At 45.0% G+C, this 23178-nt stretch overlaps 1 protein-coding gene and 1 long non-coding RNA gene across 4 annotated transcripts in view; both read right to left on the reverse strand.

Moving 5' to 3' along the window:
• Positions 1-23178, reverse strand: part of LOC137433946 (uncharacterized) — a 737502-nt gene that overhangs the window by 269832 nt on the left and 444492 nt on the right. The window lies entirely within an intron of this gene.
• Positions 4958-19789, reverse strand: LOC144894114 (olfactory receptor 5H19-like). The gene is made up of 2 exons (XM_078786202.1): positions 19561-19789; positions 4958-6012 (listed from the first exon to the last, which is right to left on the reverse strand). Exons 1-2 carry the CDS (start codon positions 19787-19789, stop codon positions 4958-4960), a joined length of 1284 nt encoding a protein of 427 aa, XP_078642328.1.

Here is a 23178-nt window from a genome sequence, read left to right on the forward strand (position 1 = left end):
CGGAACAGGAATGCCGGAGAGTGCTCGCCGAGCAGTGAAAGCATGTAGTCCATTCGCTCGGAAGGGCGCGTGTCGCCGAGCTCGGGCAGGTCGAGCAGGCGCTGTGCGCGTTCCGCCGATGGGAGGGCGAAAGCGTCGAGGAGAAGCTTCTTAATCGCGCCGTATTTGTCAGCGGCTGGCGGGCTCTCGAGGAGGCTCAGGGCGCGGGCCGCGGTGGCCGAACCGAGCGCTGCTACCACATGGTGGAAGCGGGTGTCGTCGGCCGTGATGCCTCGCAGGACGAACAGGGAATCCGCCTGTGTGAACCAAACCGCCGCGTGAGCCTCCCAGAAGGTAGGCAGTTTAAGGGCGACTGCCGTGTCCATGTCGGTAGGTCACCAATGAAGGAGCTGGGGCTCCCACGTCGATCGGAAGAATGGACGCGACAAAAAGCTGGAATTCATCCGAGTTGGTTTAATCAAACCAAACACTCAGGCACTCTGAAAAGCCCGTTTATCGGGCAGCAATATACAGTGGAACCTTGACTTACGAGTTTAATTCGTTCTGTGACCGAGCTCGTAACTCAAATTGCTCGTTTCTCAAATCAAATTTCCCCATTAAAATGCATTGAAATGCTATTAATCCGTTCCAGCCCGCCAAAAACCACACCAATTTTTTTTTAAATATACAGTATATATAAAAATATCTCGCGCTTTATATTTCACCTGTATGCAGCATACAAGTTGGCAGGATGGCCTGGACTGGAGGTACGCACACTTGACTCTAAAGTCTAAACTGTCCAGCCTGGGTTTGAATCCCGACCCAGCTATAACCTGTCATGGGTGAATCACAGGCAGGGTGATTCATCAATGTGTGTACCGCTAAACTGGGCGCCCCGTTTGCGTCCCATTAGTTGTTGGATGTTAAGGATCTCACCGTGTTTTCCACAAAGAGAAGGCGAGCTATCGCCGGCACTCTGAACAAGTTGTGGCCTGGCATGCTCTTCTCCTCTGCCGTTATATACGTCCTCCTCGGCACCTCGCTCATGTTTTTCGACGATTGCGTGTTTTATATCCAAGCACAAGTTTTATATAAAACACGACGATTGCGTGTTTTATATCCACAAGTTGTGGCCTGGCATGCTCTTCTCCTCTGCCGTTATATACGTCCTCCTCGACACCTCGCTCATGTTTTTCGACGATTGCGTGTTTTATATCCAAGCACATTATCCTCTTCTTCTTCTCAGTACCGTGTTTTCCACAAAGAGAAGGCGAGCTATCGCCGGCACTCTGAACAAGTTGTGGCCTGGCATGCTCTTCTCCTCTGCCGTTATATACGTCCTCCTCAGCACCTCGCTCATGTTTTTCGACGATTGCGTGTCTTATATCCAAGCACAAGTTTTATATAAAACACGACGATTGCGTGTTTTATATCCACAAGTTGTGGCCTGGCATGCTCTTCTCCTCTGCCGTTATATACGTCCTCCTCGGCACCTCGCTCATGTTTTTCGACGATTGCGTGTTTTATATCCAAGCACATCATCCTCTTCTTCTTCTCAGTACCATGTTTTCCACAAAGAGAAGGCGAGCTATCGCCGGCACTCTGAACAAGTTGACGGCAGAGATACTGTACTTGCACGGCAAGATAACCACGTGACCGGAACCCACCTGGCGGCGTAAACTCAAAATAACCAACATGCGAAAACAAAAATGCAGCGCTATACGTCAGAGATACTGTACTTGCACGGCAAGATAACCACGTGACCAGAACCCACCTGGCGGCGAAAACTCAAAATAACCAACATGCGAAAACAAAAATGCAGCGCTATATGACAGAGATACTGTACTTGCATGGCAAGATAACCACGTGACCAGAACCCACCTGGTGGCGTAAACTCAAAATAACCAACATGCGAAAACAAAAATGCAGCGCTATACGGCAGAGATACTGTACTTGCACGGCAAGATAACCACGTGACCAGAACCCACCTGGCGGCGTAAACTCAAAATAACCAACATGCGAAAACAAAAATGCAGCACTATACGACAGAGATACTGTACTTGCACGGCAAGATAACCACGTGACCGGGTGGCGAAAGCTCGTAACTCGGATCTCGGCTCGCATCTCAATGCAATAAACCGCCCGAGCGACGGCTCGTATCTCGAAAAACTCGTAAGTTGGGGCACTCGTAAGTCAAGGTTCCACTGTATATACATATTATCCCGGAGCGTTTGCCCAGGAAAGGCGAGAGGGGGCGTGGCCCAGCGTCCTGGCTGCGGCCTGGCAAGTTGAGGGCGAGCCTGCCCGGGCGTCCTGGACGAGCCCGGCATGGTGATCGCTCCGCGTCCTTGATGGGTGCAAGGCGATTGTGAAAACCCAGCGGTAGCCGCTACAATATTGTCAATATCGATTTTCTTTTGACCCTTTGTTGAAGTCTAAATAAGTTACAAATCTGTATTTCTACTGCTATATATTTGAATGCGACAATTATTCTCACCATGTGGGATTGGCCAGGGAACGCTTTTGTTTTGTTTTGGTCCATTCTTTCACAAATGGGATGGTCAGACTTGGGATGGTCAGCATGGGATGGTCAGCAAATACAGCTTTGCATCCTCGTGGGTATATTAACACGAACTGCATTTACTGATTTAAAAGCGAAGAGTTGTCTGATAATTCACTTTCACAATGTGAGTTGGGTGGAAATGGATGCAATGTCCTGGTGTTTGCTAAGATTTAATTTAATTTTGTTCATTCACATGATTAGATTTGCCTGTTTGTTTTGGTGTTTAAGTCTCATTGTCTGTTTCGCTGTTCCCTTGTTTCTCATGTCAAATCATTTGGTTCATTATCCACTCTGGTGCTTTCCCTTTCCACATTCACTTCTCGGTATTGAAAACAAATTCGGTCTCCCAGAAACGGTTGGGTTATTTAGACTTTGGCAAAGCATCACGAAGATTGTTGTAATTTCAGGTAAAGTCATATATACCTGAACACAGTTGAAACGAGGGAAACACACCAACAGAAAGTTAAAGGAACACAACAGAGGGACATTTGAAGGAAAAACGACCGAGGGGAAGATACTTCTACATGAAAGCATCTGAGCTCATAAAAATGGACGATTTACACCTGTAACATGAATGAACTCAGGAGTGCAACACTTTATCTCTGCTTTCTTCAAACTCCAACACTGAAGTAGAAACAATTTCACAGAGTTATTGGTTTTTCATTAATTTTACAGTTATTGGTTCTTCATTGTTGTTTTTTCGTATGTAGCCTGTAGCTGCTGGTTGCATCATTTTTTCTGGTCGCGCCGTTGTGCCTCCGATGCAGTGCCCCTGTTACCATAAAGTTGTGACTCATTTTGACGACCTCGGAAAGATCACGGGCTGATTCAACCCGCTTTGTTTTATTTCAACGGGACGACAGGGGCTCAAATTCAAGAGCCAAAGATCCAAAGACATCAACCTTAACCTTGAAGCCAACACCAGGCTGGTTCTTCATTAATTTTAGTGATTAATTTTACAGAAAGTAATTTTACAGAGTTGTTGGTTCTTCATTACGGTATTTCCTTCAAACTGTTTCTATAATTGTTCATTTCTACCTGTGTACTGTTTGTTCATTTCTACCTGTTTCTTCTTTCTTTCCGGTGTTTCTTCTTCTCTTTTTCCAGAAGCTCTTGAAATTTGAAGATTTTATGTTTTATTGATCCGGGACGTTTGAAACATCAAATCTGTTCAATATCCATAAATGCTTTATCCATTTGAGTTTTAATGTTTGAGACTAGTAAAACGTCGACATTTCCACAATCAGCACCTGGTAAGGTTCCAACAATCCAACATTTCAAACAAGTTTCAACAATCCGACTCCGTCTGTTTTGAATCATGATATTGTCAATATAGATTTTCTTTTGACCCTTTGTTGAAGTCTAAATAAGTTACAAATCTGTATTTCTACTGCTATATATTTGAATCCCACAATTATTCCCACCACGTGGAATTGGCCAGGGAACGCTTTTGTTTTGTTTTGGTCCATTATTTCACAAATGGGATGGTCAGACCTGACATTTGACTGAGGGTGATAGGACTTTGTAATTTGTTCAGGTGTTATCGATAACTCACCAACTCTTCGTGAAAGACACGATGACATCTTCCACCTCCATCAATGACCAGTGCTGGTGAATTTCTCCTCCGACATTAAAGACGTGTGTTCATACCTCTTGGGCATCTTGGCTTTCCAAGTAACCCTCCAAAATAGAACACAAAATTACCTTTGTATCCTCCATAGGATATCCCTTTGTGAAATATAAAAACCTTTGTGAAATATAAAAACATAACCATACCCTCTTTCCCTCATGCAGTGATTTATTATTTTGTTCGATATTTAATTTTGCTGGTACTGCATGCTCCAAAAATACCACTTGAGTGACAAATTTGTTTCAAATGAGATGCGATATTAAATGATTTTCGAGCCCAAGAAAATATCTTTCAGAAGAAGCATTTTATCGGTGTATGCACAGATTGTATCCACATTGATGGTGCAGCACAGACCTAACTGGATGGTTATAAATATGAATGTGTATAACAAATCTGCTTTGGAGGATAAAGTAATTTGTGTGCCTATTAACACCATCATTTGGCTACTTTGTACAAACTCACACTTCATAACAAAAATCCTTTGAACAAAATGAGCAGGAAGAGAATGAATTCGTTTTTTTTCTGGAGAGACAAAAGTGATTGTATTTATAAGTTGCGTTTCTTTCATCCGAGAGAAGTTTATCTGATTTTGTTCGTAAAGAATCAACCACAAACCAAAAAAATTAAACTTAAAATGTCTTACTTTGTTTTTTAAGTTAGAACATCAATTAATTTGCTGTCTAAAGTTTTTGGACTAAATCTTTCAAAAGTTTAAATAAGAAACATGAAGAAAAATTGTATTTCAATGGTGTTTTTTGTTTTGTACGAAATTAACATGTAGATTTTTATTCATCAGACACACAATTAAGTTGCTTCAAAACAGATGATTGTGGATCAGGATAACGATGCCAGGAGATGATTTTATTCTGAAAGATTCGCACATTTGTGAATCGCGTGAGGCTGCGGCGGATCTCTGCGGTTCGCAGTCCATAGATAATTGGATTGGCGAGAGGCTGAACCAGATAGAACAAGGAATCACTCACGTGTTGTAAATATTGTGGGAAATAGTTTGTGGACGACATTCGCAAGGAAATCAAAGCAAAAACAATGGAGAAAATAAAGAGTGAAAGTACCAAGCAGTGAGTGACACATGTGTGCAGGGCTTTCCTGTTCCCCTTTGAAGATGGTCCAGAATGTAGGCATACATACAAGATGCGGGTGTATGTGAAAACGACCACGACGATGAGAGAGACAGTGGTGAGAGAAGTACATGCAATCCCATATAAACTGTTTATGGTGAAATCTTCACATGAAAGTTTAGCCACAGCCATATTAATACAACCTACCTTGTGAATCTCTGGATATTTGCAAAATGTTCGTCCAATCAATAACACAAGAAAAATACCAGCAAGCAGAGATGACCAGCAAACGGGGAGCAAGATCACTTTGTGAGCTCTGCTGTTGGTGAGCAGGACATTGTAGCGAAGAGGGTGACAAACTGCCAGGTAGCGGTCTATGGCCATGAAGCTGAGTATGTAAGATTGCATCGTTCCAGTGAATGACACAAAGAAGAGTTGAATAAAACAGGCAGGTTTTGTAATCATGATACTTTCACTGATGCTGTACATCAGACGAGGCATTATTGTTGTACAACCAACAATATCCATTGTCAACAATTGAGCGAGGAATATGTAGACAGGTTTGTGCAGCTTTTTTCCACAGAGAATGATCAATATGAGAATCAGGTTCAGTGTGATCGTGACGAGGTAGATGACGAATAAAACACCAAAAGCCCATGGTCTGATGCTTGCTGGCTCGTGGAAGATCGGGGCGAGGAGGAACACGTTGGGTGGCAATGATTGATTTCCTTCAAACATGATGTCCTCCATCAATCCTGTACCTGGAGATAAAAGGGCCAATAACACCAATTAATATATCATGCAAATGTTCCACCTTACACTTCACCAACATAAAAAAAACATTTAGATTTCTGGACCATGCATCTGTATCATTGGTTTCCTTTTTTCAATGAACTTTGTCTGAACATCACAATAATTAATTTTTATCACGATAAAATAATAATTACAAAAGTAAATATTGACTCCAACATACGACATTTTGCTTACCTTGTGCGGTGTTCTTTGAGATCACACTGCTTACAATTTAATCATTTATATAGATCGTGGAAGAGGGTTTAAAATGCAATCACCACAAGAAGTAAATGTCACCAGAGAGCATCATTGTAAACATATTGATTCCCTTCAGGGACTTTCAAATTTGTCATCATCAGGGACATGAACAATATCCTCAGGTGCACTGAATGACGTCAACTTTCCATCTTTTTGAAGAGTTCGCCAATTCTGAAAGATAAATCTTTGGTTAAAGTTAAAATTGTAATACATATTTATTTCTGCACCAATATTTATAATTCTTTATTATACGTAAAAAGTTCAAGGTATTCTTTCAACAGCTCTCTTTAGGTCTTACAGTAATCTCATCGATAAATGACTTGAACAGATTGTTACGAATACAAATGTGAAATGAAAATGCAAAAATATGTATTGATGGTAAAATACACAGAAGCCTTATGAATGTTCTTGAGCACAATTTACTATCTTTTGACTTTTTCACTGACAGTTTGTTGCACTTGATGTTCTTGGGTTCTGTTTCTGGGTCAGAGCTTGTTGATTTGTTGGGGCTTCCCTCCTTCGTTGAAACTTTTTAAAGCTAAGAATTCCACACCGGTTGGTTCTGTCTGTTTTTCTGTTGTTGTTTCGCGCTCTGTTTTTATTTGTGTGTTGAATCCATTCCCCAGTCTCATCCATACATTTGTGGTGTGCATTGTATAATTTTACTTTGCTCCTCGATGTGCTTGTTGTTTACCTAACTGGATTGGAAACTGTCTTCCTGATGGGAAGCGAAGAGTAGTCTGAATGGTAGTATGATACTGTATGTTACCTCAGGGATCAATTCCAAGACCGTTGTTATTCATAATCTGCAGCAATGATTTCGATAGTGGGGTTCAGAGTCGACTTTCTAAATTTGCAGATTGGTAAGGCGTGGGAAGTTGATCAGATTCAGGAAGATGTTGTTACCTCCATTGATTAGGCAAAATATTGGCAGATGCAATTTAACATCAGGAAATGTCGGGTGCATAGGTTGGATAAGAACAAACAAGCATTCTGAGTATTGCGCTGCAATGCATGGCCCCTACCGGCAGTCTGTCGTCCGGAAAACTGTTGGGGAAATTACCAAAGTTCAAAGTGCCATAACTTTGTCAAAAATGATCGAAACGTCGTGAAGTTCGAACTTGATCTGTACCTTATCATGAGGAAACCATTTACCAAGTAATCATTAGCATTAAGAGTTTAGAAAAAAGTCCGGAAAACTGTTCTTTGCGTGACGGACGGACAGACTGACAGACTGACAGACTGACAGACTGACAGATGGAGGGAGAGAGTGCACTGGTAGGGGACTAATAAAATAGGGACAACATTGTGGTGCAAATTGCAGTCTTAGAGTGTGTGTTGATCGAAATGTTTTGGGAGTTATTTATTTTACACTTGGGCGAAGGTTCGTGGGTTGGCGTGGTTTTACACGTGGGTTGACCTTTGGCCTATGTTGACCTTTTGGCCTATGTTGACATCCAAAATAGTTGGTGGTTGAATTCAGTTCGCTGATATGATAACAGTTTTCAAATTTCAAGTCAATCAGATGAAAATTGAGAATTTATACATTTCAAAAACGTTGTTGACCTTTGGCCTATGTTGACCTTTTTGGCCTATGTTGACCTTAAAATTAGTTGGTGCTTGTTTTCAGTACGCTGATAAGCAAATCCTATTCAGATTTCAAGTCAATCCGATGAAAATTGAGGACATTAGAAATTTGAAAGAAAGTGGTTCAACTTTGGCCGATGTTGACCTTTTTGGCCGATGTTGATCTCAAAAATAGTTTGTGATTGAATTCAGTTCGCTGATATGACAATCCCTTTCAAATTCCAAGTCAATCTGATGAAAATTGAGGATTTTAGAAATTCAAAAAAAGTGGTTGACCTTTGGCCTATGTTGACGTTTACTCTACATAATAACCAAACCACCCCGCATTACCAAAACACCCACCATAACCAAACCACCCTGCATAATAACCAAACCATCCTGCATAACTAAAACACCCTGCATAACTAAAACACCCTGCATAACCAAACAACCCTGCATAACCAAAAGACTCTGCATAATAACCAAACCACCCTGCATAACCAAACCAGCCTGCATAAGCAAACCACCATACATAATAACCAATACACCCTGCATAATAACCGAAACACCCTGCATAACCAAAACACGTTGCATCACCAAAACACCCTGCATAATAACCAATACACCCTGTATAATAACCAAACCACCCTGCATAACCAAAACACCCTTGCATAACCAACACCTGACATAACCAAACCACCCTGGATAAAGAAAATCCCCGCATAACCAAACCAACCTGCATAATCAAACCACCCTGCATAACCAAAACACCCAACCAAACCACACTGCATAACCAAACCACCCTGCATAACCAAACTATCCTGCATAACCAAAACACCCTGCATAACCAAAACATCCTGCATAACCAAAACATCCTGCATAACCAAAACACCATGCATAACCAAAGCACCCTGCATAATAACCAAATCATCCTGCATCACTAAAACACCCTGCATAACCAAAGCACCCTGCATAACTGAAGCACCCTGCATAATAACCAAACCACCCTGCATAATAACCAAACCAACCTGCATGATAACCACCAATACTCACTGTATAATAACCGAAGCACCCTGCATAACCAAAACGCCCACGATAACCAAATCATTCATCATAACCAAACCACCCTGCATAACCAAACCACCTTGCATAGCCAAACCATCCTGCATAACAAAAACCACCTTGCATAACCAAAACATCCTGCATAACAAAAACACCCAACCAAACCACTCTGCAAAAACAAAACACCCTGCATAATAACCAAACCATGCTGCATAACTAAAACACCATGCATAACTAAAGCACCCTGCATAACCAAAACATCCTGCATAACCAAAACACCCAACCAAACCACTCTGCAAAACCAAAACACCCTGCATAATAACCAAATCATCCTGAATAACTAAAATACCTTGCATAACCAAAACACCCTGCATAATAACCAAATCATCCTGCATAACTAAAACACCCTGCATAACCAAAGCACCCTGCATAACCAAAACATCCTGCATAACCGAAACACACAACCAAACTACTCTGCAAAACCAAAACACCCTGCATAATAACCAAATCATCCTGCATAACTAAAATACCTTGCATAACCAAAACACCCTGCATAATAACCAAATCATCCAGCATAACTAAAACACCCTGCATAACTAAAACACTCTGCATAATAACCAAATCATCCTGCATAACTAAAATACCTTGCATAACCAAAACACCCTGCATAATAACCAAATCATCCAGCATAACTAAAACACCCTGCATAACTAAAACACTCTGCATAATAACCAAATCATCCTGCATAACTAAAATACCTTGCATAACCAAAACACCCTGCATAATAACCAAAACACACTGCATAACCAAAACACCCTGCATAACCAAAACACCTTGCATAACCAAAACACCCTGCATAATAACCAAATCATCCTGCATAACTAAAATACCTTGCATAACCAAAATGTCCTGCATAGTAACCAAAACACCCTCCATAACCAAAGCACCCTGCATAACCAAAGCACCCTGCAAGCCTGCATAATAACCAAACCACCCTGCATAATAACCAAACCACCCTGGATAACCAAAAACCCTGCATATTCAAACCACCCTACATAATAATCAAAGAGAACGAGACGGCGGCCGATTACATCGTGCGATTGAAGAAGCTCACGTCTCCGTGCTCATTTGGGGCCTTTCTGAACGAAGCCCTACGAGACAAGATGGCATCGGGACTCCACCCTAAAATGTCTCGGACTCAGACGAGCTTATTGTCCAAGGCGGATTTGTCGTTTGAGGAGGCCAGGGTTAAATGTCTGGTGGACGAGATGGCCAGCAAAGCGAACTGAGAGCACATGGGTCAGATATCTTCGGAGGCGTCCAACGACGGTGCAGCGGAGGCGAATCGAGTCCAGCAGGGGAAGAGAAGTTTCGTACAAGGTGGGAGGAAAACCGGGTGCGAGAGAAACCCGGGTGCGAGAGAAAGCCGTCCGCCATTTTCGCCACGTGCACAACCCGCAGTGACCAGGTTTTTGTGCCGGGTCGGCCGGGCGTTATTCTCCGGGAGGGTGCCGGGGACGGCTGTACAAGGCAGGGAAGCACACAATACAATCCTTAGTTCTACAATCCTTATTGGCAAGATACGGGTTGGTCACTCAGGTAGTCTCAGATAATGGACCACAATTCATTGCGGACTAATTTTTTCCTTTTTTGAAATCCAATGGTGTTGAACATACCTTATGCCCTCCCTACCATCCCTCTTCAAATGGATTGGCCGAAACGAACATACAGACATTCAAGAGAATGTTCAAGAAATCAGATCATTCATCGTCGATACAACACAGGGTAGCAAAAGTGATCCTGATTTACAGGAACACGCCGCACACTACAACTGGGATAACACCCGCAGAACTGTTCCTGAAACGCACTCCCAGAATCCGACTTTCGTTAATCAAACCATGTCTACAACGAAAAGTCGAAAAGAGGCCGAGGGCTTCAAAATTCCAATGTGACGGATTACTCCCGAACGTTCGTCAATATGACATGTATCAGCCGGTACATGTTAGACATTTAAGGGGAGGAAAAGAGAAGTGGGTACTGTTACGGATACCGGCCCTAATTATGGTGGTTCTTGTTGTCATGGTTGATTCTAGATGATGCTTATTGTGGTTAAAAGGGTTAAAAGCGCTCCTGGTAAAATGTGGCCGGAAATCGGATCGTGACCCGGAAGAGATAAGGAGCAGGAGGGAGAAGAAGCGGCGGAAGATCGTAAGCAGACGTTTCTGATTGCAGCTCCGGACCGAGCAGTCAAACGTTCAGTACAAGGGAACTTTGCCTCCTTGAAAAGAAGTCCGTGCGATAGGAGATCGCCGGATTGCTGCAGAGCCTGCGTAGTCGGGTATCCTCCCTGAGGTTGCCGAGTATCCGTACCTCCAAACCCGGGTGCGAGAGAAAGCCGTCCGCCATTTTCGCCACGTGCACAACCCGCAGTGACCAGGTTTTTGTGCCGGGTCGGCCGGGCGTTATTCTCCGGGAGGGTGCCGGGGACGGCTGTACAAGGCAGTGGCTTTTGGAGGGTTATTGCGGAGACTCGCGGATTGAACCGCAACCATGTACGTACCAGAAATCGTCTTTGGGAGGTTTCCCATTCTACCGCTATCGTGCTGGGGATTGGACCACGTGATCTGCGGGTTGGTTCGTTCGTCTACGCCTCCCCTGATTGGAATCGGAAATTGATTCCACGATCGCTGGAGCGAATCGACGTCGCCTGGGAGGAGTACAGAGACATTGGGGAAAGGGCCGTGAGTTTGGGGGTTAAGGGACTCAATAAGGTGGTGCCACCTGTAGATAGGAATTATATGGTGAAGTGCTGTACTAATTGGGGTCGTGATTCCGGTGTGGGATTTATAATACATTGTGGTTTGTTCGTAACCCTTGGTGTGGACTCGTTATTGATTGGCTTATTTTCAACCAAGGACCACACATATTTCTGCCGGGGACTTCCTCGGGGTTCGGAGGTTAACCGAGACCAGAGGATAGGGGAGGACCCCATAACAGAAATTGGGGACTTGTCCAATTGATATTCGTGGGCTCGCAATTGGGTCTGCGTCCGGGATATATATAAAAAATTCCTACATTTAGTCCGGGAAAGAATTCCCTAACATTCCCAGAATTCCCAATTTTTTTCCAAAAACAAACAAGCAAAAAAAAAAAAAAAAAAAATTTGTTTTTGTTTGTTAAAAATTTCTTGTGTGAAGTTACCAGTTACCAGTAGTTACCAGTTACCAAACAGGTGTTACCAGTAGTCACTATGGAGTTTGACGCAGAGAGGTTTACAGTGACCCCTAGGGAAGCACAGTTCAGAGCGTTAGTAAAATCGGACCTCTGGAAATTGGCCAAGCATTTTAGCTTGGAGGCCCGAACTAATATGAAGAAGGCAGAGTTGCAGACAGTGGTGATACAATCTATGGTGGGATTAAAAGCATGGGAAGAGGTAGCCTGGGATTGGTTACCAGAAGAACAAGAAAATGTGGAGCTCCGGAAACTGGAGATGCAGTTACGGAGCCAGGAAAGGGAAAAAGCACAGGAACGAGAACTCCAGGAAAGGGAAAAAGCAGAGGAAAGGAAAGCGGAAGAAGCTCACGTCTCCGTGCTCATTTGGGGCCTTTCTGAACGAAGCCCTACGAGACAAGATGGCATCGGGACTCCACCCTAAAATGTCTCGGACTCAGACGAGCTTATTGTCCAAGGCGGATTTGTCGTTTGAGGAGGCCAGGGTTAAATGTCTGGTGGACGAGATGGCCAGCAAAGCGAACTGAGAGCACATGGGTCAGATATCTTCGGAGGCGTCCGATATCTTCGTTCCCTTCAGGGACTTTCAAATTTGTCATCATCAGGGACATGAACAATATCCTCAGGTGCACTGAATGACGTCAACTTTCCATCTTTTTGAAGTGTTCGCCAATTCTGAAAGATAAATCTTTGGTTAAACTTAAAATTGGAATACATATTTATTTCTGCACCAATATTTATGATTCTTTATTATATACGTTAAAAGTTCAAGGTATTCTTTCAACAGCTCTTCATAGGTATTACCGCAATCTCATCGATAAATGACTTGAACAGATTGTTACGAATACAAATGTGAAATGAAAATGTAAAAATATGTATTGATGGTAAAATACACAGAAGCCTTATGAATGTTCTTGAGCACAATTTACTATCTTTTGACTTTTTCACTGACAGTTTGTTGCACTTGATGTTCTTGGGTTCTGTTTCTGGGTCAGAGCTTGTTGATTTGTTGGGTCTTCCCTCCTTCGTTGAAACTTTTTAAAGCTAAGAATTCCACACTGGTTGGTTCTGTCTGTTTTTCTGTTATTGTTTCACGCTCTGTTTTTATTTGTGTGTTGAATCCATTCCCCAGTCTCATCCATACATTTGTTGGTGTGTGTTGTATAATTTTACTTTGCTCCTCGATGTGCTTGTTGTTAACCTAACTGGATTGGAAACTATCTTCCTGATGGAAAGCAAAGAGTAGTCTGAATGGCAGTATGATACAGTGCATTCAGAAAGTATTCAGACCCCTTCACTGTTTTCACATTTTGTTATGTTGCAGCCTTATGCTGTAATCGTTTAAATTCATTTTTTCCCTCATCAATCTACACTCAATACCGCATAATGGCAAAGAGAAAACAGGATTTCGGAAAGTTTTGCAAATTTATGAAAAAGAAAAAACTGAAATATCACATTGACATAAGTATTCATACCCTTTGCTATGACACCTGAATTTAGCCCAGGTGCCTCCCATTTCTCTTGATCATCTTTGAGATGTTTCTACACCTTGATTGGAGTCCAACTGTGGTAAATTCAATTGAATGGACATGATTTGGAAAGGCACACACCTGTCTATATAAGGTCTCACAGCTGACAATGCATATCAGAGCAAAAACCAAGCCATGAGGTCGAAAGAACTGCCTGCAGAGCCAGAGACAGGATTGTGTCGAGGCATAGATCTGGGGAAGCCGACAAAAAATATCTGCTGCATTGAAGGTTCCCAAGAGCACAGTGGCCTCCATAATTCTTAAATGGAAGAAGTTTGTAACAACCAGGACTCTTCCTAGAGCTGGCCGCCCGGCCAAACTGAGCAATCGGGGGAGAAGGGCCTTGGTAAGAGAGGTGACCAAGAACTTGATGGTCACTCTGGCTGAGCTCCAGAGATCCTGTGTGGAGATGGGAAAAACTTCCAAAAGGACAACCATCACTGCAACACTCCATCGATCTGGGATTTATGGCAAGGTCCACAGACGGAAGCCTCTCCTCGGTGAAAGACACATGAAAGCCCGCTTGGAGTTTGCAAAAAAGAACCTGAAGGACTCTCAGACTGTGAGAAACAATATTCTGTGGTCTGATGAAACCAAGATTGAATAGTTTGGCTTCCGTCTGGCCACTCTGCCATAAAGCCCAGATCGGTGGCGTGTTGCAGTGATGGTTGTGAACTTATTCAGATAACTTATTCAGATTTCAAGTCAATCAGATGAAAATTGAGGATTTTAGAAATTTGAAATGGCTGTTGACCTTTGGCCTATGTTGACCTTTTGGTCGAAGTTGATCTCCAAAATAGTTGGTGGTTGAATTCAGTTTGCTGACATCAATCATATTCAAATTTCAAGTCAATTGGATAAAAATTGAGGATTTTAGAAATTTGAAAGACAGTGGTCGACCTTTGGCCGATGTTGACCTTTTGGCCTATATTGATCTCAAAAATAGTTGGTGGTTGAATTCAGTTCGCTGATATGAAAATCCCTTTCAAATTCCCAGTCAATCGGATGAAAATTGAGGTTTTTTGAAAATCGAAAAAGTGGTTGAACTTTGGCCTACGCTGATCTCAAAAATAAATGGTGGTTGATTTCATTTAGCCAAACTGTAAATCCTTTTCAAATTTCATGTCAATCGGATGAAAATTGAGGATTTTAGAAATTGGAAAAAATGTGATTGACCTTTGGTCTATGTTGACCTTTTGACCTCAAAAATATATAGGATTTTGTCGGACAACGAACTCTACCATTTGGTGAAGTTTTGTGAAGATCGGTTTGAAATTGTGATCTGTAGGCAAGCATAAGTGAGCGGACAGACAAACAAATGAAATATCACTGATAGAGCAAAACTTGGCAGAGGTGAATAAAGTAGAAAGGCACTCGGTGGGGCATCCTTTTGACTTAACAAAGAATTGGTGGTTGAATTCAGTGACCTGATATGGAAATCATCTTCAAATTAAATTAAATGGATGAAAATTGAGGATTTTAGAAATTTGGGAAAAGTGGTTGATCTTTGCCCTATGTTGACCTTTTGGCCTATTTTGATCTCAATAATAGTTGGTGATTGAATTCAGTTGACGGATATGAAAATCCTATTCTAATTTAAAGTCAATCGGATGAAAATTAAGAATTTTAAAAATTTCGGAAAAGTGGTGCATCTTTGGCCTATGTTGACCTTTTGGCCAATGTTGATCTCAAAAATAGTTGGTGGTTGAATTCAGTAAGCTGAAATGAAAATCCTATTCAAATTTCAAGTAAATTGGATGAAACTTGAGGATTTTAGAAATTTGAAATGGCTGTTGACCTTTGGCCTATGTTGACCTTTTGGCCGATGTTGACCTCAAACATAGTTGGGGGTTGAATTCAGTAAGCTGATATGAAAATCTTATTCAAATTTCAAGTAAATCGGATGAAAATTGAGGATTTTATAAATCTGGCCTATGTTGACCTTTTGGCCGATGTTGACCTCAAAAATATTTGGGTGTGGAGCTGTGTGTGCTCTCACGTCGAACTCCAACAATATGGACGCGACAACGAGCTGATTGTCACTGAGCTGTTTATTCCGAGCTCGGCACGAATGCACTGAAAAAGGCTACACCGAGCGGCAATATATCTTTCCAATTCAAACAGTAAGCCAAGCCTCTCAACGGGGCGTGGTCTGCAACCCGAGTGACCGCCCGCCGATTACGTCACCAGCCGGTACAAGAGAATTGTGTCCGGTAACCGCTACATGCGCCCCCCCAGAATTCACTTGTACAGGGAGAGTCAGTTTGTGGGGGGCCTTAATGACCCGGCCGAAACAACCCCTGGCGATTCGTGTGGGGGTGGGAGGCGGCTTGACGGCGGATGGTTGGGCGTGGGGCTTGGTCGACGGGGGACAGCCCCGCCGTGGAGGAAGGGCCAACCGTGGAGGTTGGTCGAGGTCCAAATGGGCCGACTTGAGGCGGTCCACGGAGATATGGTCCGGTTTGCCGCCAATGTCGATGACGAACGACTTGTCGCCCCTCCTCAAGACCCAAAAAGGCCCATCATACGGCGGCCGGAGTGGTCCCCGGTGTGCGTCGTGGTGCACAAAAACGTACTCCGCTTTGCGAAGCGCTGGGGGGACATGGGGTTTAGGACAGCCATGATGAGACGTGGGCACCGGGGCAAATCTCCTGGTGGCCTCCTGGAGGACTGAGCGTTGGCGAGCCGTGGACCAGGGGCCGGTGTCGTCGGGGATGAACTCCCCCGGCACGCGCAGTGGTTGGCCGTAGACAAGCTCGGCGGTAGAAGCCTGGAGGTCTTCTTTAGGGGCCGTCCGGAGGCCCAATAGCACCCATGGGAGCCTATCAGCCCAACCGTCGTCCTGGAGGCTGGCCCTGAGAGCGGCCTTCATTGAGCGGTGAAACCTCTCGCACAAGCCATTGGCCTGGGGGTGGTAGGCCGTGGTGCGGTGAAGTTTGACCCCCAAGGCCTGAGCGACCGCGCCCCACAGCTCAGAGGTGAACTGTGGGCCTCTGTCAGAGGAGATGTTCGAGGGGGTGCCGAAACGGGCAACCCAGGTGCCGATGAAGGCCTGCGCCACATCGGCGGAAGTCGTTGACGTCAGCGGGATGGCCTCCGGCCAGCTGGTGGTCCTGTCCACCATCTTGAGGAGATGGGTGAAGCCCCGCGAGGGGGGAAGGGGTCCCACCAGGTCCACATTGACGTGGTCAAAACGCTGCGCGGGCACGTCGAATGGTGCCAACGGGGCCTGGGTGTGCCGGTGGACCTTCGCACGCTGGCAGGCGACACAGGCGTTGGCCCAGTCGCGGACGTCCTTCCGGAGCCCGTGCCAGACGAATTTCGCTGCCAAGAGCTTCTGAGACGCTTTCCCGCCTGGGTGGGAAAGGCCGTGGATGGCGTCAAAAACGAGCCGTTGCCATCTAGGGGGCACAATGGGACGAGGTTGGCCCAGGGAAACGTCGCACAGGAGAACTGTGCCTCTGTCCTTGAAGGGGACGTCGGACAACCGCAGGCCCGTGTCCGCTGTCCGGAGGGCTTGCACCACGGGGTCGGAGACCTGGTCGGCCGCCATGCGGGCGTAATCCACGCCGAGGTGGACGGCGCCCGCGACGGACCGGGAGAGGCAACCGGCCACAGCATTGTCCTTGCCTGCGACGTGCCGGATGTCCGTCATGAATTCGGACACGGCGGAGAGGTGGCGCTGCTGACGAGCCGACCATGGCTCTGAGACCTTGGCCATGGCGAAGACCAGGGGTTTGTGGTCCACAAACGCCGTGAATGGGCGGCCCTCTTAAAGGTGGCGGAAGTGGCGAACCGCCAGGTAAAGGCCGAGGAGCTCGCGGTCGAACGTGCTGGATTTGCGCTCGTTAGGGCGGAGCTGCCGGCTGAAGAAGGCCAGCAGCTGCCAAGCCCCGTTAACCCACTGCTCGTGTACGGCGCCCACCGCGTAGTCGGAAGCGTCCGTGGTAATGGCGATGGGTGCGTCGAGCGCCGGGTGCGCCAGCATGGTGGCGTTGGCGAGGGCCAGCTTAGCGCCCGTGAATGCCCCGTCCATCTCCTCGGTCCAGGCGATGTCATGCTTGGCCGGCTTATCCCTGAGGGCCTCGTACAGGGGGCGCATGAGTTGGGCGGCGCGAGGCACGAACCGGTGGTGGAAGTTTACTATACCCAAAAACTCTTGCAGGGCCTTGACGGAGCGGGGGCGCGGGAAACCTTTAACGGCCTCCACCTTGGTCGGCAGCGGAACGGCCCCGCGCTTCGTGATGCGGTGTCCCAGGAAGTCGATGGCAGCCATGCCAAACTGGCATTTCGCCGGGTTGATGATGAGGCCGTGCTGGCTGAGGCACGCAAAAAGCGTGCGCAGGTGAAGGAGGTGCTCCACCCGGGAAGTGCTGGCGATGAGAATATCATCCAGGTAGATGAACAGAAAGGTGAGATTGCGCAGCATACTGTCCGTCAGCCGCTGGAAGGCTTGGACTGCATTCTTAAGGCCAAAGGGCATTCGGGGGAACTCGAAGAGGCCAAAAGGTGTAATTACAGCCGTCTTCAGAACGTCGGCCGGCCGGACAGGTACCTGGTGGTAGCCCCGAATAAGGTCGACCTTGGAGAAGATCACCCGCCCCGCCAAAATGGCGGAAAAGTCCTGGATATGCGGTATCGGGTACCGGTCGGGGGTGGTGGCGTCGTTGAGGCGGCGATAATCGCCGCACGGTCGCCATCCGCCACCCGGTTTGGGTACGATGTGCAGGGGCGAGGCCCATGCGCTGTTCGAGCGCCGCACAATGCCCATCTGCTCCAGCGTGTTGAATTCCGTCTTGGCCACGGCGAGTTTGGCAGGGTCGAGGCGATGAGCCCTGGCATAGACCGGTGGACCAGTGGTCGGAATGTGGTGTTCGACGCCGTGTTTGACGGCGATGGCCGAAAAATTTGGCAGCGTGAGGGCGGGGAACTCAACGAGGAGGCGGGTGAAGTCGTCCGCGGCCGGGAGCGCGCAGGCTAGCCTGGTCGGTGCGGAGCCGCTCAACGAACAAGCGAGAGAGCTGAAGGTCTCCGCGTTTGACGAGCCGACGACGTTTTACGTCAACCAAAAGTCCGTGGGCGCAAAGAAAATCCGCACCCAACAAAGCCATGGGCATGTTCGCTGTGACGAAATCCCACATGAAACGCTGGCCCCCGAAGCAGAGTGCGACGCTGCGTGAACCGAAGGTGCGGATAGAGGGGCCGTTTGCGGCGCCAAGGCGGGGCCGCAAAGCGCGGCCTGCTTGTCCTGCCCCGAGGTGGGTATAACGCTCACCTGCGCTCCCGTATCGCACAGGAAACGCCGCCCTGACGTGGTGTCCATGATGAACAAAAGGTTGCCGGAATGGCCGACGCTCATGGCAGGAAGCGAGCGCCGGCCTGGTCGTTTCCCGACCTGCAGAAAGTGCATGGTGGGCGACACGTTCTGGCCTTCTGCCAGAACCTGGCATGGTAGTAACACACAGTCCACCCCAGTGGTGGCTGCGGCGCCGGTCGTGGCGAGTGCGGCCAACGGGGTGTCATGGCGGCCGCGGCCGCAAGGGGCGCTGAATCGGCCGGTGGCAGTGCCAGTCGTGGCGGGGGCGTTGCCTCGGCCGGGCCAGGTTTCCAGGCGGTACTGCGAAACGGCCGAGAAAAATTTGTCGGCTTCCTAAGCCAGGGCGCGAGGGTCCTCGATTGCCGAGTTAGCCAAAGCTAAGCGTACCTGCCCGGGTAGCTGTCGGAGAAACAGCTCGCGAAAGAGGAAATCTGGGCGGTGTTCGCCGAGCAGGGAGAGCATGTGGTTCATGCGCTCGGATGGTCGAGCCTCCCCGAGCTCAGGCAGATCGAGCAGCTGTCACGCGCGTTCGGCCTCAGTGAGGTCAAACGTACCGAGGAGTAGTCGTTGGAGTGCGCCGTACTTGTCGTCAGCCGGCGGGCTCCGTAGAAGGCTCAAGACCCGGGAGGCGGTGGCGGCGTTTAGCGCGGAGACCACGTGGTGGAAGTGAGTCTCGTCCGCCTTGATGTGCCGCAGAGCGAACTGGGACTCCGATTGAGCAAACCATACGGCGGCGTGCAATTCCCAGAAGCCAGGGAGCTTCAAAGCAATGGTCGACTCCATTGCCGTATTCGTAAAAGGGGTCACCAATGTGGAGCTGTGCTCTCACGTCGAACTCCAACAATATGGACGCGACAACGAGCTGATTTTCACTGAGCTGTTTATTCCGAGCTCGGCACGAATGCACTGAAAAAGGCTACACCGAGCTGCAATATATCTTTCCAATTCAAACAGTAAGCCACGCCTCTCAATGGGGCGTGGTATGCAACCCGAGTGACCGCCCGCTGATTACGTCACCCGCCGGTACAAGAGAATTGTGTCCGGTAACCGCTACATGGGGAGTGAATTCAGTTGACGGATATGAAAATCCCATTCAAAAATTCCAAGTAAATCGGATGAAAATTGCCAATTTTAGAAATTCGGCCAATGGTGAACTTTTGGTCAATGTTGAGCTTTTGGCCAAAGTCGATTTCCAAAATAGTTGCTGGTTGAATTCAGTAAGCTGATATGAAAATCGCATTCAAATTTCAAGTAAATCGGATGAAAATTGAGGATTTTAGAAATTTGAAATGGTTGTTTACCTTTGGCCTATGTTGACCTCAAAATTAGTTTGTGCTTGATTTCAGTTGGTTGATATGCAAATGCTATTCAGATATCAAGTCAATTGGATGAAAATTGAGGATTTTAGAAATTTGAAATGGTTGTTGACCTTTGCCATGTGTTGACCTTTTGGCCTATGTTGAACTCAAAAATAGTTGGTGGTTGAATTCAGTTAACTGATATGAAAATCCGATTAAAATTTCAAGTAAATCCGGTGAAAATTGAAGATTTTCGAAATTTGAAATGGTTGTTGACCTTTGGCCTGTGTTGACCTTTTGGCTTAAGTTGATCTCCAAAATAGTTGGTGGTTGAAATCAGTAAGCTGACATGAAAATCCTATTCAAATTTCAAGTCAATCGGATGAAACTTGAGGATTTTAGAAATCTGGTATATGTTGACCTTTTGGCCAATGTTGACCTCAAAAATAGTTGGGGGTTGAATTCAGTGACCAGATATGCATATTATCTTCTAATTTTAAGTTAATAGGATGAAAATTGACAATTTGAGAAATTTGGCATCTGTTGACCTTTTGGCCAATGTTGACCTCAAAATGAGTTTGTGCTTGGTATCAGTATGCTGATATGCAAATGCTATTCAGATATCAAGTCAATTGGATGAAAATTGAGGATTTTAGAAATTTGAAATGGTTGTTGACCTTTGCCATGTGTTGACCTTTTGGCCTATGTTGAACTCAAAAATAGTTGGTGGTTGAATTCAGTTAACTGATATGAAAATGCGATTAAAATTTCAAGTAAATCCGGTGAAAATTGAAGATTTTCGAAATTTGAAATGGTTGTTGACCTTTGGCCTGTGTTGACCTTTTGGCTTAAGTTGATCTCCAAAATAGTTGGTGGTTGAAATCAGTAAGCTGACATGAAAATCCTATTCAAATTTCAAGTCAATCGGATGAAACTTGGGATTTTAGAAATCTGGCATATGTTGACCTTTTGGCCAATGTTGACCTCAAAAATAGTTGGGGGTTGAATTCAGTGACCAGATATGCATATTATCTTCAAATTTTAAGTTAATAGGATGAAAATTGACAATTTGAGAAATTGGGTGTCTGTTGACCTTTTGGCCAATGTTGACCTCAAAATGAGTTTGTGCTTGGTATCAGTATGCTGATATGCAAATCCCATTCAGATTTCAAGTCAATTGGATGAAAATTGACAATTTTAGAAATTTGGCCTATGTTGACCTTTTGGTCAATGTTGAGCTTTTGGCCGGTCAATTTCCAAAATAGTTGCTCGTTGAATTCAGTCAGGTGATATGAAAATCCTATTCAAATTTCAAGTAAATCAGATGAAAATTGAGGATTTTAGAAATTTGAAATGGTTGTTGACCTTTGGCCTATGTTGACCTCAAAATTAGTTTGTGCTTGGTTTCATTGGCTGATATGCAAATCCTATTCAGATTTCAAGTGAATTGGGATGAAATTTGAGGCTTTTAGAAATTGGAAAAATGGGGTTGACCTTTGGCCTGTGTTGACCTTTAGGCCAAGTTGATCTCCAAGTAGTTGGTGGTTTAATTCAGTTAGCTGAGTTGGTTGCTGGTTGCTGACCTTTTGGCTGATGGTGATCTCAAAAATAGTTGGTGGTTGAATTCAGCTTGCTGATATGTAAATCCCATTTAAATTTCAAGTGAATCAGATGAAAATTGAGGATTGTAGAAATTTTAAATTGTTGTTGACCTTTGGCCTAGGATGACGTTTTGGCCGATGCTGATCTCAAAAGTAGTTGGTGGTTGAATTCAGTCAGCTGATATGAAAATCCTATTCAAATTTCAAGTCAGTCAGATGAAAATTGAAGATTTTAGAAATTCAAAAAAGTGGATGACCTTTGGTCTATGTTGACCTTTTGGCCTAAGCTGATCTCAAAAATATATAGGATTTTGGCGGACAACGAACTCTACCATTTGGTGAAGTTTCGTGAATATCGGTTTAAAATTGTGACCTGTCGGCAAGTATAAGTGAGCGGACAGACAAACAAATGAAATATCACTCATAGAGCGACACTTGGCAAAGGTGATTAAAGTAGAAAGGCACTCGGTAGGGCATCCTTTTGACTTATCAAATAATTGGTGGTTGAATTCAGTGACCTGATATGGAAATCATCTTCAAGTTAAGTTAATTGGATGAAAATTGCGGATTTTAGAAATTTGGGGAAAGTGGTTGATCTTTGGCCTATGTTGACCTTTTGGCCTATTTTGATCTCAATAATAGTTGGTGATTGAATTCAGTTGACGGACATGAAAATCTTATTCAATTTTTAAGTCAATCGGATGAAAATTGAGGATTTTAGAAATTAGAAATGCTTGTTGACCTTTGGCCTGTGTTGACCTTTTGTAGTATGTTGTTCTCAAAAATAGTTGGTGGTTGATTTAATTTAGCCAAACTGTAAATCCTTTTCAAATTTCATGTCAATCAGATGAAAATTGAGGATTTTAGAAATTTGAAAAAAGTGATTGACCTTTGGCCTATGTTGACCTTTTGACCATTTGACCTCAAAAATAGTTGTTGGTTGAATTCAGTTTATTGATATGTAACTCCCATTCAATTTTCAAGTCAATGAGATGAAAATTGAGGATTTTCGAAATTTGAAATAGTTGTTGACCTTTGGCCTATGTTGACCTTTTGGCCTATGTTGATCTCAAAAATATTTGGTGGTTGAATTCAGTTTGCTGATATGTGAATCCGATTCAAATTTAAAATAAATTGGATGAAAATTGAGGATTTTAGAAATCTAAAATTGTTGTTGACCTTTGGCCTATGTTGACATTTTGGCCTATGCATTTGGTTCACCTTTTGTCGCATGTTGATCACAGAAAAGAAAAACATAGAAAAGGATTGGCCT

The sequence above is a fragment of the Myxine glutinosa genome, chromosome 10, assembly GCF_964187855.1.
Source record: "Myxine glutinosa chromosome 10, kmMyxGlut1.1, whole genome shotgun sequence".
Lineage (NCBI taxonomy): Eukaryota > Metazoa > Chordata > Myxini > Myxiniformes > Myxinidae > Myxine > Myxine glutinosa.

Excerpts from the sequence above, each read along its gene's own strand:
- LOC144894114 (XM_078786202.1), bottom strand. The coding sequence starts at position 19,789 with ATGGAGTCGACCATTGCTTTGAAGCTCCCTGGCTTCTGGGAATTGCAC. Across the intron at positions 6,013-19,560 it reads ACTCCAACGACTACTCCTCG|GTACAGGATTGATGGAGGAC; the intron begins GTACGTTTGACC and ends TTTTATCTCCAG.